The 17,380-nt window shown below is 45.0% G+C and overlaps 1 protein-coding gene and 1 pseudogene across 1 annotated transcript in view; both read left to right on the forward strand.

Annotated features, from left to right (window-relative positions):
- LOC142312869 (uncharacterized) overlaps positions 1-8,370 on the forward strand; it is a 288,408-nt gene extending 280,038 nt beyond the window's left edge. The window contains 2 exon segments of the mRNA XM_075351855.1: positions 768-861; positions 6,129-8,370. Coding sequence (XP_075207970.1) covers positions 768-861; positions 6,129-7,504 — 1,470 coding nt within the window. The 3' untranslated portion in view covers positions 7,505-8,370.
- LOC142312870 (uncharacterized) overlaps positions 7,576-17,380 on the forward strand; it is a 128,969-nt pseudogene continuing 119,164 nt past the window's right edge.

Consider the following 17,380-nt stretch of genomic DNA (forward strand, 5'->3'; position numbering starts at 1 on the left):
TTGGGAGAAAGGTGTTGCAGACGGCCCTCGCACACCTCTAAAAAGGTAGTTAACATTTGTACAGAACTTTCCTACAGAATTTGTGTGTTTGTTTTGGATCTGTAGGACGGATTATGTACCCACCCAGGGACTGCTTTTGGACGTCCCATGGTCCTGTGTCCCCCAATGAAAGCGATAGAGGAAGAAGGATTTTTGTGTACTCACCGTAAAATCTCTTTCTCTGAGTCTTCATTGGGGACACAGCACCCACCCTGTTTGGATTGTAAGGTCTTCATTTACCGGATGTTTCCCGATGTTGTTCGCGGGTCACCTTTTGTTTCCATCCAGCTATTATATATATTACGTGCCCATAAGGCACTGTGTTTTTCACCACACATTTTTTCTCTTGTATTACATTGTTTAGTTATGGTTGTTCAGGTCTCTCCTACTACTGGTTTTGCACTAAACTGGCATAGTTCCGCCTCTGGCTCGGGGTTTACACTGCCAGGGAGGAGCTAACTCTTTTTATGTTCACTTAGTGTCAGCCTCCTAGTCACAGCAGCATATACCCATGGTCCTGTGTCCCCCAATGAAGACTCAGAGAAAGAGATTTTACGGTGAGTACACAAAAATCCTTCTTTTATGGACACTGCTGGTTAGAATTAAAAGCCGACTGGATTGGATTATACAGGAGACCTGTAGCGTTTGTTTTTTTTGTTTTTTTTCTGTTCTTAATCATCTCACCAAATTCTTCAAATGTCTTTTGACTTTTACAATATTTGTTTCAGGCTGAAGATCTGACCCATATTAATACAATTACAGAGACATATCTGAAGGGTGATCACCATTTTAAGGAGGAGATTTCTTCAGATAACCGCCCGGGTGAGTAGTAACAACTAAATGCAGAGAAGTCACACATATTACTCTGTCACTGATTATAGAATCATATGTTAACATTTTTAAGGTATGTTCACTTAGTTTTTTTTCCACGTAAAGATGTAGCACGTAAACAAAGAATACACTATTCTACACAAATTTGTACAGATGTCTCTCCTTTGCAGCCAAATAACACTTTTCAACTGTTGCAAAGGAGATACTACTGTCAAACTGTCACATGGTGTTTGGCTCTAAACTCATCAAGTGTAATGATGCTGTGCCGACCAGTGCCCTGTTACCTTCAGGTCGTCTCAGGGTCTTCAGGGACGGCTCGTCCTGGGTCCTTCTTGTCACAGGTAGGTTGACTTCTATAGGATTTGTGACGCCACTCTCGGTATTGCGGTCAGGGCAACCATCACTGCAGATTAGGGGACGCCTGGGACTAATGTTGAATGCAGTTAGATGTAGTGGCCTCCCGAGAGTAAGGCTAGCCCCAGGGCCCAGTTTGGGTGTGTAGAACCACAGGTCGCAGAATGACTCACACGCACAGCCAGAATGTCTTTCAGGGTTTTTACTCACGTCAGGTGGCAGGGTGAGTAACCCGGGCGTAGCTGTGATGCACAAAGCAGGAACCAGGCTCCTTCAGGCTGACTTGTGAGGGTGGCTACTGACTTGCCTTCCTAGCAGTGGTGTTTTTGTGGTGACTCAGACTTGTAGTCCTACGGAGTCACCCAGGGAAGTTGTTGCTGCCTGTTCTCCCCTTTTTCGGTCCGTCTGCTTGTAGCCTGGACCAGGTCACTCCGGCTGCTTGCCTCTTGTGAACTATGGTCCCTCTCGTTGCTACATGGCTCCGGACTCTGTGGTGTTATGGTGGAGGGTATGAAGTACCCCCACCTGCAGGTTTGGCAGGCCAACTGAATGGGACCCTGCGCTGGGGACCTGTAACCCCGTGTAGCCTGGTCCTCTCCTGGCAGTCCCCGTACTCAGCCACCCCTTTGCACTCCAGCCTTGGGTGGATTTCGGGCAGCACTACCAGGTGACCGTTCTCCTCTGTCAGTAACCACTGCACCTGCGGTGTCTGACTAGTGACAGCCTCCAGGTTTCCTCCTTGCGACTGCTCTGCCTGAGCTTCACTCCAGACTGGCTCACTACTTCCTCCCCTCTGTGCCTGCCTACGCAACTTAGCAACCAGGCTCTCTACCACACCCCTTAAGTGGAGATGGAGGCCGCGCCCCCTCCTGGATTCCCCAGGGGTCCCTTCAAAGGTCAATGTGGGAGAGCTGGTTACTATGCGTCTGTGTAACCACACCTCGGTCAGCCTTCTGGATTACCTGTGTTGCACTGACCCAGCATGGGTGCAGTACTCAGTGGTGCCTGACCAGGACAGGGGCGCCACAATGGCATCTGACGCTGTTAACACTGCAGAGTCAGACACTCCTCACTATGCCTACTTTGGTGCTCTCGAGTAACACAGACAAGCTCGGGCGTTGACCAGCTCTGTTCTCATTAGTGATCGGGCATGCAGCAGTTAATTTCTGCTAGTCTGCTGGTTACCTCTTGGATCATATGTTGTGGAAGACTTACCACAGTCTCTCCCCGCCTTTTTAAGATGGAGGAGCCTGTCTTCCTATGCTAAATATAACTTTAGCTACACTGTCTCGTGTGCTGTTGTATCCCAATTCTGCTGGTGATTGTATTGCTTTGTCTGTGGAGTTCTCCCGTTTTGTCGTTGTTTCCTCTTTGCTCTTAAGGCCCCGTCACACTAAGCAACATCGCTAGCAACATCGCTGCTAACGAACAACTTTTGTGACGTTGCTAGCGATGTTGCTGTGTGTGACATCCAGCAACAACCTGGCCCCTGCTGTGAGGTCGTTGGTTGTTGCTGAATGTCCTGGGCCATTTTTTAGTTGTTGCTGTCCTGCTGTGAAGCACAGATCGCTGTGTGTGACAGCGAGACAGCAACAACTAAATGTGCAGGCAGCAGGAGCCGGCTTCTGCAGAGGCTGGTAACCAATGTAAACATCGGGTAACCAAGAAGCCCTGTCCTTGGTTACCCGATATTTACCTTTGATACCAGCCTCAGCCGCTCTCACTGTCAGTGCCGGCTCCTGCTCTGTAAATATGTAGCTGCAGGACACATCGGGTTAATTAACCCGATGTGTGCTGTAGCTAGGAGAGCAGGGAGCCAGCGCTAAGCAGTGTGCGCTGCTCCCTGCTCTGTGCACATTAGCTGCAGCACACATCAGGTAATTAACCCGATGTGTGCTGTAACTAGGAGAGCAAGGAGCCAGCGCTCAGTGTGCGCTGCTCCCTGCTCTCTGCACGTGTGGCTGGACACTGGTTGCTGGTGAGCTCACCAGCAACTCGTGTAGCCACGCTCCAGCGATCCCTGCCAGGTCAGGTTGCTGGTGGGATCGCTGGAGCGTCGCAGTGTGACAGCTCACCAGCAACCTCCTAGCAACTTACCAGCGATCCCTATCGTTGTTGGGATCGCTGGTAAGTTGCTTAGTGTGACTGGACCTTTATTTTCCTCATCACTGTTTGTCTAACACCTCCTGTGTGAGCGTGCTGTGGGATCAAGTCTTACTTTCCCCTGTTTCTTCTGATCTGTGGGTTCAACCACTACTGTCCCAGCCCTCCCCTGGGGTGAGGGAGTGGGGGTATTAGATAAAAGCTGTTCAGGAGCAGGGCAAGGAAGGTGACCCAGACATCGTCACCATTAGACATAGCTCTCAAATCAGTGACAGCTATGGCCCCCCCCTAGCCTAAGAACCAGTTTAGGAGCCCTGGTCACTAGTTATCCCATCACACCCTGTGATACTAACAATGGACTCCCAACTGAGTGGTAGAGATGGGTAGATTGAGTCACATGGTTCTAATCTATCAACCTGGTCTATAATCTCTGACCTCTGGATGGGAGGCTCATAAATCTCTTACCTTCTGAGATCTCCCGATTGGCTTTTGATTAGCCCAGAATCCTGGTCCACCACTTCTGGGTAATAAAAAGTTGTGCATGCAATTCTGGATGAAAAGAGATTAACAAGTCTCCCATCCAGCGGCCAGAGACTACTGATTTGGCAGATGGACCCGTGAATTGTGGTCCCACAAATCGATTTGCTGATCTCAATTCAATGGATGTCTCTAGATATACTTTTGTACTTTATCATGAGAAGGGATTTCAAAGTCAGAATCCTAGGATTTTGATATGGAAGAGGAAGGCATTACTAGTAAGCCAAGGGTTACACTGTTATGTAAAAGTCATTTTTTCAGCCTAAAGACCTCAATAACATTCTTTTTGTAAGCATAATTCACCCATGTTTTCAGATACAACACTACATGCCAGTGTATAAGAAGTGCTAAAAAGTTGTTGTCAGAGATTTATTTTATTTTTTTACAAAGTTACTATTAAATATAAAGGTATAGACATTACTTCCTTTATCTAGTATACTCCTCAGCTCTAGGTTGCAGTTATATTAAAAAAAAACAAAATGTAAGATTCTCTGTGCCGTTTTAAGAGCACAGTTGAGCAAATCGGTTACCCTTTCAATTTGAAGCCTAAAAGGAGCTAAAAGGTCTTTATTGAAATTAGTGTGCCACAAAATAAACTGTGAATTCTACTTCCCTACACCAAGAGGAAGCCTACTGGTGAAGGGGCCCTCAACGCCATTTTCCTGAACTGGCTAGCTGATGGAGTGAAGATGCCGCCTTACCTGGCTGGAGGCAGCAATACTTAGAAATACCCGTTCCCAACTACAGTACGACCTTCCAGAACCCAGCGCCCACTAACACTTTACTCGAGAGGCTTTCTCATGTGCCCTTACTTGGGATACCTAACAGAAAAAAAATACAGGGGCGCCCAATAGTGCAGATGTCATTATGAAATTAATGGTTACAACAAAACCATCAATGGTGTAAGGATAGCATGCTCACCTTAAGGCTATGTGCGCACTTACCGGATTTTGCCGCGGATTTTTTGCGGTTTTGCTGCATGTTTCGCTGCAGAAAATGTTCATAACATCTCTGCAGTGAATCACCAGCAAAACCTATGGGCAAAAAAAATCCTGTGCGCACTGGGCGGAATTTGACAGCTGCATGTTTTGCTGCGGGATTCCCGCAGCAAAAACAATTGCATGTCACTTCTTTTCCGCACGTCGCTGCGGGATTTCACTCCATTGACTCCAATGTTAATCATGAAATCCCGCAGGGAATAACGCAGGCAGCAAATTCTGTGCGGTTCACTGCGTTTTCCTGCGTTATTCCCTGCGGTATTTCGCGCTTTACCTCCGGTAATGTACATCACTTGCTGCGGTTTTGCAGGGAAGTGATGTCATTACAGGAAGAGGAAGCCGTGCAGAGAGTAAACAAACGCATCACAGACACACACACACATCACAGACACAGAGACAGACACATAGCACACACAGAGAAAGAAAACGGAAATATAGAAAACAAAGAACGTGGGCTCCGCTGCATATTTACCGTCCAGCCGAGGTAAGCGCACAGCGGCGGCCCGGTATTCTCAGGCTTAGGAGGGAGAGGGGCAGGGTTAATGTCCCCCACCTCACTCCCACCTCCCACAGCCGAGAATATCAGCCGCAGCTGCCCCGGGACCGGGACTGTCGCATGCATTATGCGGCAGCACCGGTGTGTCCTCGGCTCTTCCTGCCGCCGTGTAGCAGTGGCGATCAGGGTAATACAAGGGTTAATGGCGGTGGATCACCGCCATTAACCCCAGGCTTGATCATGGCAGCGTCTATGTGACAGCTGACATGATCAACCCGTAAGTAAAGTGAAGAAAACACACACACAGAAAAATCCTTTATTTTAAAGAAAACAAACAAGCCTCGTTAACCTTTTTATTAACCCCTCCCGCAACAAAGCTCCGGCGTAATCCACACAGCTCCGGCATAATCCACACAGCTCCGGCTCCGGCGTCCTGCACTGCTGACATCCAGCCGCGACTGTCACAGACACAGGCTGAATGCAGCAGACAGCAGAGGTAATTACCAGTCATTTCCCACGGCCGGTAATGTGAACTCACTGCCGACCGTGGGAAATGCAGCGATCTGTCCTCTATCTATCTATCTATCCCTCTATCTATTCTTCTGTCTCTTTATCTATCTACTATCTCAGAATTAAATGCCTTTTTTTTTCAATGTGCTTTATTGCAATTTGTATGGAAATGGTTAAATAAATATAATATAGTATAACCAATATTATTCCAGGAAACTGTTATTGATAAAATAACAAATTCCGATTTATTTTTTTGGCAGATGATCATGGTGTCCCACCAGATACATATGAAGATCATGTCTTGACCCTAAATATACCTGCAGCCCTTTTATCATCTGATCCATTTCAACAGGTCATGTCTTCCAATTCATTTCAAACTGATAAGTCAGATGGAAATGGCGGAAATAATGCTAAACATCAAAGAGCTCTTGCAAAAAAGAAGCAATATTCCTGTTCAGAATGTCAAAAATATTTTACTTGGAAAGCAGATCTTGTCAGACATCATCGAATTCACACAGGGGAGAAGCTTTTTTCATGTTCAGAATGTGGGAAATGTTTTACTGGTAAATCAAAACTTGTTAGACATGAGATAATACATACAGGGGAGAAGCCATTTTCATGTTCAGAATGTGGGAGATGTTTTACTGGTAAATCCAAACTTGTTAGACATCAGAGAATTCACACAGGGGAGAAACCATTTTTATGTTTAGAATGTGGAAAATGTTTTAATCGGAAAACAAATCTTGTTACACATCAGAGAACTCACACAGGGGAGAAGCCATTTTCATGCTCTGAATGTGGAAAATGTTTTACTGGGAAAACAAGTCTTATAGCACATGGGAGAATACACACAGGGGTGCAGCCATTTTCATGTTTAGAGTGTGGGAAATGTTTTAATCGGAAAACAAGTCTTGTTAAACATCAAAGAATTCACATGGGGGAGAAGCCATTTACATGTTCAGAATGTGCAAAATGTTTTTCTAATAAATCTGATCTTGCTCAACATCAGAAAGTTCACACTGGAGAAAAGCCATTTTTATGTTCAGCCTGTGGGAAATGTTTTAGAAAGAAAACACTTCTTGTTCAACATCTAACAATTCACACAGGGAACAGATTATTTTCATGTTCTGAATGTGGCAAATGTTTTAATCAGAAATCATATCTTGTTACACATCGGAGAACTCACACAGGGGAGAAGACATTTTCATGTCTAGAATGTGGCAAATGTTTTAATCAGAAATCACATCTTGTTGAACATAACAGAATTCACACAGGGGAAAAGCTATTTTCATGTTCAGAATGTGGAAAATGTTTTTATAACAAATCATGTCTTATTACACATCTGAGGATTCACACAGGCGAGAAACCATTTTCATGTTCAGAATGTGGAAAATGTTTTTATAACAAATCATATCTTATTACACATCTGAGGATTCACACAGGGGAGAAGCCATTTTCATGTTCAGAATGTGGAAAATGTTTTAATCAGCAATCATGTCTTGTTAGACATCAGAGAATTCACACAGGGGATAAGCCATTTTCATGTTCAGAATGTGGGAAATCTTTCAATCAGAAATCAAGCTTTGTTAGACATCAGAGAATTCACATTGAGGAGAAGACAATATCATTCCCATAATATGGAACTTTTTTTTAACGAGAAATAAGCTTAATTTCACAACAAAGAATTAACACACAGAAGGCATATTCATGTCTATCCAGCATGAAAGTCACTTCTTAAAGATCCAAGAAATTACACTGGGAAGTAGCCATTTGTTTGACCTGGAAAAAAATGCAAGGTTTTCTAAGTTCAGTCTCATGTTTACTGTACATAAGGAAAGGTAATTTAGAGTACTAAATGATGATTAGGAAATTAATACAATTACCAAAAAATGTCTGTTATTTAAAAATATATACAATCCAAATAACAGTAGTGCTGGAAACTTTATGAACCATTCAAAATGTTCTATATTTTTGCATAAAACGGCATCAGATAGTCATAAAAGTTTCAAAGAAGCAAATAAAACAAATCAAAAATATTATACTTTGGCAATTTGTTAAATGAGGAAAATGATCCAATATCACATCTGTGAGTTGTAAGAGTATGAAAATCTTCTTGGATTAGCAGATAATTTGAATGTAAAATTAGCCTGGTGTTTTCAGTCAATGAGATGGCCATCAGATCTGAGCAGGCCATCTGTTTAAATGAAACAATAACAAGCTTTCATGGTGTTTCATTGATTGCTGGACAAGCCTGAAATCATCCCTTGATGTACATTACATCTGTGAGAGCCAGATCGAGGCTCTGATAGACTTGTACTGTGAGCTTGTGACTGTTAGGCTATGTGCACACGCTGCGTTTTCTTGATGCTGCGTTTTTGTGCGTTTTTGGCTACAAAAACGCACCCGTGGAAAAAAAACGCATGCGTTTTTATCGTGATTTGGTGCGTTTTTGGCTGCCTTTTGCTGCGTTTTTGATCTCTGCGTTTTTCCAATGCATTGTATGGGGGGAAATGCAGAAAAACGCAGGAAAGAATTGACATGTCCATTTTTTTTTTTAAGCTAAAAAACGCAGCTTAACAAAAAAGTTGTGTGCGGACAGCAAAAATGAAAACTCATAGACTTTGCCGGGGAAGCAAAGTCATGCAGTTTTGAGCCAAAAACGCACCCGAAAAATGCGCAAAAACGCCGCGAAAAACGCACTGTGTGACCTTACCCTTAGGTCTGACTTCAGTCCAGTTCTTGAGCTACTTTAATAAAATGGTGGAACGGGACCTAAGCAGCGCTAGGAAAAGCAGAACATGTCAGTTGGTAAATACTATAAATTACTAGGGTCAGCGAACTTAAAGTAGTGATTCCACTACTGGGGTTAAATATAGAAAACACTGGAGTGGCCCTTTCAAGAACAAGTATCATTCTGATCTTCACAGCACATTTTTATGGAAAAGTATTGTGGCATGAACAAAAGGAGATTTCTGAGGACCTAAGAAGAAGAGTTGTTAATGTTCATCAGGAGAACATGGAACAACAATTATGTTCATGGCAAAATTGCAAGCCGCTGCTCTCCAAATAAACTTTACTGTTTGTCTGAAGTTTGCTAAAGATCATCTGGACATTACAGAAGACTATTGGAACAATGTTTTGTGGCCAGATAAGATCTGTAACATCTGTATCAGTGCCTGGGCCCAAACCAGGAACAATAGATTCTGAATTTTACCTGCATATTAAAAAGAAAAATATAAGGACATGTGTCCATTAGCTGCATCTCAAGAAAATGAGGGTCATGCAGGAAAAGATCTACCATTTGCAATCCGAAAAAGAGAAAATGTGTTCTACTCACCTCGTGCATGACTCCATGACAGGCAAATGGATCCAAAAATGTTGCTCGGACAACTAAATCCTAGTAGGAAATGGAGAATTACTGCAGTTAGCCCCGAAGAAAAGAAGTATAGGTAATTCAGCACTCCACAACAAAATAGAATGAACAACTGTATTCAATCCATGTTACATTAAAAGCAAACACTTGATTTTCGATCCCCGAGTAAGTACCCTTTTCTTTGGGCATCCGCAGCCTCCGACGACATATCCATTTACGGTCACATAACAAGCAGTTCGGACACCTCAATTGAAGATTAGATGGTTATATGGAACTTTATTTTCTGCGGTGCAGGTCAAAATCTAATGAGTCTCAGATTATACCTGCACAGCACAGGAGAAGCATGGCGCCATCACTTCCAGCCTTCCACCACACTCCAATATCCAGTGGATAAAACCTCCCAGAGACAATTATGGACTTTGGAAAATACCAGCTTCATGGACTTACAGGTACCAACTGTAGACTACAAACCTCCTGCTTCAGAAGTACCTAGCAAACTACAACCTGCAATAATGCTCACACTAAAAGTCTATCACCACAGCATTACATGCAAATGTAAGAGCAACTAAATGAAACTGCCGAGCAAGTAAGCACAATAGAAGCCAGGATCTCCACCATAGAGGATGACGCACATGCAGATTACACAACCTGACTCCTGCAGATAACACAACTTTATCGCTACTCAGTAGTGAGAATGTTGTCCTCAGGGATTGCATAGATGACCTAGAGAATTCATCTATGAGGAGCAATCTCTGCATCATAGGCTTGGCAGAATAATTCCCTTTTGAGGAACTCAGAAATCTATGTGAGTCAGCAATTCATAATGCTTTAAATATCCCGGGTGGTCGAAGGTTTGAAAGGGAACACCGTATTGGCCCCCCAAAACAGAATACAGATAAAAATGACAACAGGCGCCCAAAGCAAGTCATAACAAAATACCTAGATTTTACTGAAAAAAGTGACATACCAGCGACTTAAGCAACCCAAGGTGATTAAAGAAACATGACTTCTCTTCTTTGAGGACTTCTCAGCCAAAGTGATCACTCAACATAGATCATTTACCATAATCTGTTCAACACTGCATCGTAAGAACATCTGTTTTCAATTGCATTATCCAGCAACCTTGCATATACGCCATCAAGATGGGTCCTCTCTCACCTTCACAAATCCCAGGGAAACCGAATCTTATATCAAATGCCTTACCAGCCCAAGCAGGCAAGAGAGATCCCTCCATGAGAATGCAGATCCCAACCTTGGTTGTTAGAAATGCTGAAGGACCAGACGCAGAACCGGAAACAAAAAAATCCCTGAAAGTAATCGTCATCGGTGCCCTACAGAGTCTTTTCTTAAGAGGTAAGATGTACCAGCACAGAAGGAATTTTACATTGGGACACATCTATAACAAATTTAAATAGAAAAGTGTTATTTAATGGTGCTTATTAGGAAATGAAGGAAAATGTAGCATGGGGAAAGACTCAGGATTATTTTTTTTCTCTCTTCCTGTTTTCTCTACTCTTCTTTTTTTTTTTTTTTTCCCTCTTTTCGTCTTCTTCTCCTCTTCCTCTACTCTTCCCTTCTTTCTCATTCTCTTATTTCTTTTCTTATTTTGTTCTCCTGCACTTCATACTTGAGTTAACTGCCAATTCTATACAAGACCATAGACAATTACTCTCTGCACCTCAATATGGGGGACGGGAGTCCAGAGGCATGAGCAGGAAGAAGTCGAGTCTAGACATTTAAAAAGACTTGCTCTATGGATATGGTAGCTTCCTTGAGAAGCAATCAATTGTTTTTTAATGTTATGAGGTTTGTTACAGGTTTATAAGAAGGTAGTTGTAACATGTTGGGTGGGTAGTATTTTTGATAGCGATTCCCTAATGTTACTCCTATATGCAAAAATATATTTGTATCAGATGTACGTTTTCCTGAGAGTTCTACGATATTCATATCTTCTGAGGGTCAACTATTCGTGTAATTACTTAGTATATTAAAGGGTTGCGCTCTGTGGAAAAGCACATAATGGTTTTATGCCAGCTAAATTGCCTCAAGCCTGATATAACTGTTATACAAGAAACCCAAGTTGAAGAGGTTGACTTCCAGAGGAAGCACAGGTTATAAGTGGGGGAGTCTATGGTTTACCTTCTGTAAATAAAAATGCAGGGGTCTTAACTAGAAATGAGCGAACTGGTCGTGGTTCGGCTCGAGTTCGGTTCGCCGAACGGAGGTCTCGTTCGAGTTCGGTTCGGCGAACCGCTCGAACCACATAGGAAACAATGGGAGGCAATCACAAACACATAAAAACACCTAGAAAACACCCTCAAAGGTGTCCAAAAGGTGACAAACAACTCACAACACAACACAAACACATGGGAAAGTAACAAAAACAAATTATCATACGAAAACAAAACAGCGTTCCGAGGAAAAAGAGGACGAGACACAGATATAGGCATGGCATGCCCTTCTAAAATCATCTAAAACACCGCAAGGTGACTCCAAGCGGAGTCTCCCTTTTTTTCCAAAAATTGGGGCACACAGACACCCACCTCTTCAGTGGCAGCACTTATGCCCCAGTTGTACACTTCACAGGTAGATTTGCATCAAGCACATTCAAAAATACGCCATCCTTAACCGTCCCCAGGATTGCCCCGGGGTAGGTAGCAAAGCCTTTGCTAAACCATGACTTGTTCATCTTGGCTCCTTTTTAAAAACACTGCAAGCAAGGGTTACTCTAAGCGGAGTCTCCCTTTTTTCCAAAAATTGGGCCACACAGACACCCACCCCTTCAGTGACAGCACTTGTGCCCCAGTTGTACACTTCACAGGTACATTTGCATCAAGCACATTCAAAATTCTGAAAAGATTCAATAAAATTGCTGTTACCAGCACCAGATACGGTGCTGCTGGTATGGTTAGACTGTTGAAGATCACGAGACCGTCCCATGTTTGTCGAGTTACAACCGGGAGATTCACTCCGTGCACCACGGGTGTTTTGTGGAAAAGCCGAGTTAAGATCGAGTAACAGCTTTTGCTGATACTCCTGCATACGTGCGTCCCTTTCTATGGCTGGAATTATGTCACAAAATTTGGACTTGTACCGGGGATCTAATAGTGTGGCAAGCCAGTACTCATCATCACTTATAATTTTGACAATACGAGGGTCATGTTAGAGGTAGTGCAGCAAGAAGGTGCTCATGTGTCTGGCGCAGCCATGCGGACCAAGTCCACGCTGTGTTTGTGGCATAGAGGTGCTAACCGTTCTTTCTTCCTCTGACATCTCCCCCCAACCTCTTTCAACTGAAATTTGACCAAGGTCTCCCTCATCCGCTGAGTCTTCCATGTCCATGGACAGTTCGTCCTCCATTTCTTCATGTTCTCCTGCACCTTCCTCAACATTTCGCCTGCTACCATGCGCCCTTGTTGATCCCTGTCTCCCATGGTCCCATGCCTGCCGCCTTGGTGATGATGAACGTCTGGACCATGGTGATGTTGTTCTCTTGCGCATATGAATCCTTCTGTAGTTCCTCCCCTTCCTGTTGTCCCACCCCCTGAGTCCGAATAGTGTTTAGCTTGTGCTCCAGCATGTAAATGACTGGAATTGTCATGCTGATAATGGCATTGTCAGCGCTAAACATATTCGTCGCCATGTCGAAACTGTGCAGAAGGGTGCATAGGTCCTTGATCTGAGACCACTCCATCAGGGTGATCTTCCCCACCTCTGCATCTCGTTGGCCCAGGCTATACGTCATGACGTATTGCACCAGGGCTCGGCGGTGCTGCCACAGTCGCTGTAACATGTGGAGAGTCGAATTCCAGGATGTCGACACATCGCATTTCAGGCGATGACCCGGCAGGCCGAAAGACTTCTGGAGCGATGCAAGTCACTCAGCTGCGGCGGTTGAACGGCGGAAGTGAGCAGACAGTTTTCGTGCCCTGTTCAGAAGGCCATCTAGGCCGGGATAGTGTGTTAAAAATTGCTGGACAACAAGGTTCAACACGTGAGCCATACAAGGCACGTGTCTCGCCTTGCCCAGGCGAAGGGCCGCACCCAGGTTTGCAGCATTGTTGCACACGGCCTTACCAGGCTGCAGGTTGAGTGGAGACAACCATTTACCAAACTCAGTCTCCAGAGCTGCCCACAACTCAGCCGCTGTGTGACTCTTATTTCCAAGACATTTCAAGACAAAGACCGCCTGATGCCGTTGCGCTCTGCTGCCAGCATAGTAATGAGGGGTGCGTGATTCCTTCTGCGCAGTTACAACGCTGGTGGCCTGACCAGGCAGGCTTGGGGCGGAGGTGGAGGACCCAGACGAGGTTGAGAAGGCAGAAGCAGTGGAGGAACTTGGACAGACAGAGGATTGACACACAAGTCATGGGGACGGCAAGACTTGTGCAGCAGACCCTTCACCATCTATCACCATAGTTACCCAGTGCCTAGTCAGCGACATGTAACGTCCCTGTCCATGCTTACTGGTCCAAGTATCTGTGGTGAAATACACCCGTTCACACACAGAGTTTCTCAAGGAAGTGGTGATGTTGTGTGCGATATGCTGGTGTAGCGCAGGCACACCCATCTTAGAGAAGTAGTGGCGACTGGGCATCTGGTACTGGGGCACAGCGACAGACATAAGGTCTCTAAAATCCCGTGTGTCCACCAGGCGGAAAGGCAGCATTTCAGTAGCCAAGAGCTTACAGAGGGATAAAGTCAACCTCTTAGCTTTGTCATGGGTCACAGAAAATGGCCTTTTATTTGTCCACATCTGAGGGACAGAGGTCTGGCTGCTGTGTGGAGACGGTGGTGAGTAGGGTGTCCCTGGAAAAAAGCAGGTTTGTGAGGAAAGTGCAGGCGTAGACATGATGTTGCCTTCATCCAACGTTGGTGCTATCGATGTCTGAGAGAGCTGTACACACGCACTTGTTTCCCCTTCCAATCCAACTGACGACCTACCAAGCAAACTGCCTGTTACAGTTACAGTAGTGGAAGTTTTGCGTGGAAAACCAGGTGTGACAGCTGTCCCCACAGTCCTAGAAGATGAAAAGCGTGCGGATGCACTGGAAGGGGCAGGCGCTGGATGGTCCGCTCCGCTAGGCCGCATTGCAGCACGGTGAGCTTCCCACTGGGACATATGATATTTATTCATGTGACGATTCATGGAAGAAGTTGTCAAACTGCGGAGGTTTTGCCCTCTACTAACAGAATCACGACAAATTTTACATATCACATGATTTGGGCGATCTTTTGCTATGTCAAAAAAGGACCAGGCTAGGCAAGGCTTAGAGAGCATGCGACCTGCTGAGCCACCCCGACTAGTGCTCAGAGGCAGAGTGGTGGCTGAGGATGCAGTTGTAGATGTGCTACCAGTACTCCGACTCTGTCCAGGAAGGCGCAAGGTAACTTCGTCGTCAGTAGCATCCTCCTCCACCATGTCTGTTGACCTCCTCGAGTGCCTGACTGTGGGTTGACAGTAGGTGGGATCTAGAAGTTCCTCATCAAGCGTTGTGTTTGCACTCCCCTCCCCCTCAGACCGAGCCTCTTCCTGCCCTGAATGAATATTTAAGTTGTCATCCCAATCTGGTATCTGCGTCTCATCGTCATCAGTATGCTCCTCATTGTCTATTACAACAGGTGTTTCAGTTTGTGAATAAGGGTCAACATTATGCTCAGAAACTTGGTCATCACAGCCTGAATCTAAGTCACAAAGGTTCGGGGCATCACTGCAGACCATTTCCTGGTCTGTACTCACTGTAGCTTGGGAGCAGACCTCTGATTCCCAGGCTATAGTGTGACTGAACAGCTCTGCAGACTCAGCCATCTCTGTTCCACCATACTGTGCAGGGCGGATGGAGACTTGAGAGCTGGGAGAAAGCAAGTGTGATTGGGATGACAACTCAAAGGACTGGTGTTTTTTGGATGCGGTAGTTGAGGTGGAGGAGAGGGCACTTGTTGGACCACTTGAGATCCATTCAAGCATTTTCTTTTTTTGGGCAACATCTACCTTTGTTCCAGTTGTTCGTGTTCGTAAAAAAGGGAGCACATCGGATTGTCCACGGAAAGTAGTAGACATCTTACTTTTGCTGGAAGATGGCCTATCTTCAGCAGATGTTAATGGAGCTTTGCCACCTTCCCCATGGACACAACCTATTTTTCCTTTTCCAACACGCCTGTTCCCCTTTCCACCAGCATCTGTCATTTTGCCACAAGAATGTCCACTTAAAATGTGGTAGTAAAAATTGAGAGGTGGTGTAGATTGCAGCGGTGGTCTACCTTTATTGACAGCAGAATAAACAACAATAACTATCCCGGACAATGAAACTATGGCCCTTTAAAATGGCAGCACAGTTTGCTAGTATAATAGCTTAGTAAAAATGAGTTTGAGTGTGCAATGCAGAGGTGCTGCAAATAGATTTGCACCAGTGGGACACTAATGAAGTCCAACAGCCACTTTTAGGATGCCACTAAGTTTCCTCAGTGTTTGGTATTCTAATGGCTTTGTAACAATGAGCTTGAGTGTGCAATGCAGAGGTGCTGCAAATATCTTTGCACTAGTGGGATACTAATGAAGTCCAACAGCCACTTTTAGGATGCCACTAAGTTTCCTCAGTGTTTGGTATTCTAATGGCTTTGTAACAATGAGCTTGAGTGTGCAAAGGGCAGGAGGGTACAGTGGCCGGGTTGTGGGTCAGTGTGGAGGAAAGGATGCCTCACTTTCTATCCCTCCTAATGGTGAAATGCAGCAAGGAACTCCCTGACCTTAGCTACACAGACGCTCTTATCTGTAGCTGTTAAAAACTCTTTCCACGGACCTGACTGCCACCTATGGCTCTGAGCCTGCTGTAATTAGCCTTTACAAGGGCTGAAAGAAACTTCTATCCCTATTCTGTATAGCGCTGTGTGTAGAGCGTACGCAGCAGTATCGGAGACAGGAGCTGCACCAGCTGTGACTGACACCCAGACGCAGAAGGGAGATAATGGCGTCCAGACTGGCAGATGCCCGTATTTATAATGCAGGGACATGTGACATGGACATCCTATCACAAATGCCGTTGCTTCTCTGGCTAAAAGTCCACTTAGCTGTGTGTGTGTGTGTGTGTGTCTGGGATTGGCTGACATGCTGGCCCGCCCCACTACACGCGCGCTTAGGGAGGGAAGGAAGAACAGAAAAAAAAAATTGCGATCGCCATTATCCCAGCAGCAGTGATCTGAACGCACTGTTCCCGCAGACTATACGCTGAAATTTCATAATAGTGTGAGTCACAGAGTGACTTACACTATTACAGCGGAAAGCCAGCTAGTAATTAGCTTGGCTTTTTGCTGCTCGAACCGTTCTTGAACGTAACTAGAACTATCGAGCTTTAGCAAAAAGCTCGAGTTCTAGTTCGATCTAGAACAGCCCCCAAAATCACTCGAACCGCGAACTGGAGAACCACGAACCGCGCTCAACTCTAGTCTTAACATTAACAAACAAGAATCTACAACTTCAAGTATTGCATACATATGTGGATGGGGAGGGCAAACCACCACTTTTTCTACCCGTGGAGGAATTTATATGCCCTGAATGAAAACAAAATATTTTTCCTACCAACTAGAAATAACATTACAAGAAGATCCCAATAAAATCTTGGGAGGAAGCTTTAATATTATACTCTGAGTCCCGGAAGACAGAAAACATTCTAGGGAATTACCTCAAATACTGGGGGACATGATAGGTGCTTTCCCCATAACTTAACTCCAGTGACCTTCATGATGCATGGAGACATCTACTTCCGCAAGACAGAGAGTTCACACACTAGAGATTCATGGTCCAGGATCGATTTACTTTTTACTTTTTCATCTCAAGCTATATAATGGGTATACGCTGCTCAATTTCTATCCAAGACATAGTAATATCTGATCATGCCCCAGTAATGCAGCACCCCATGGGGCAGGGGGTTAACCTACTTGTTGTCGGGCCATTGAGGGTAGGGTCAGGCGATGTCACGGGTGGCCCCCCGAAAGCGGGGTGATGGGAAAAGTTTGTCGTGACGCCACCTGTGGTATGCAGCCAGGGCGTAGCCACCGCTGCAAGTTTCCTTGCTGGGGCTGGTGGTAGTGAAGCTCGGGTGTGATCACTCCCCACAGGAGGAGCGGGTCCCAGGAGGATGG

Source organism: Anomaloglossus baeobatrachus, chromosome 5, assembly GCF_048569485.1.
Source record: "Anomaloglossus baeobatrachus isolate aAnoBae1 chromosome 5, aAnoBae1.hap1, whole genome shotgun sequence".
Taxonomy (NCBI): Eukaryota; Metazoa; Chordata; class Amphibia; order Anura; family Aromobatidae; genus Anomaloglossus; species Anomaloglossus baeobatrachus.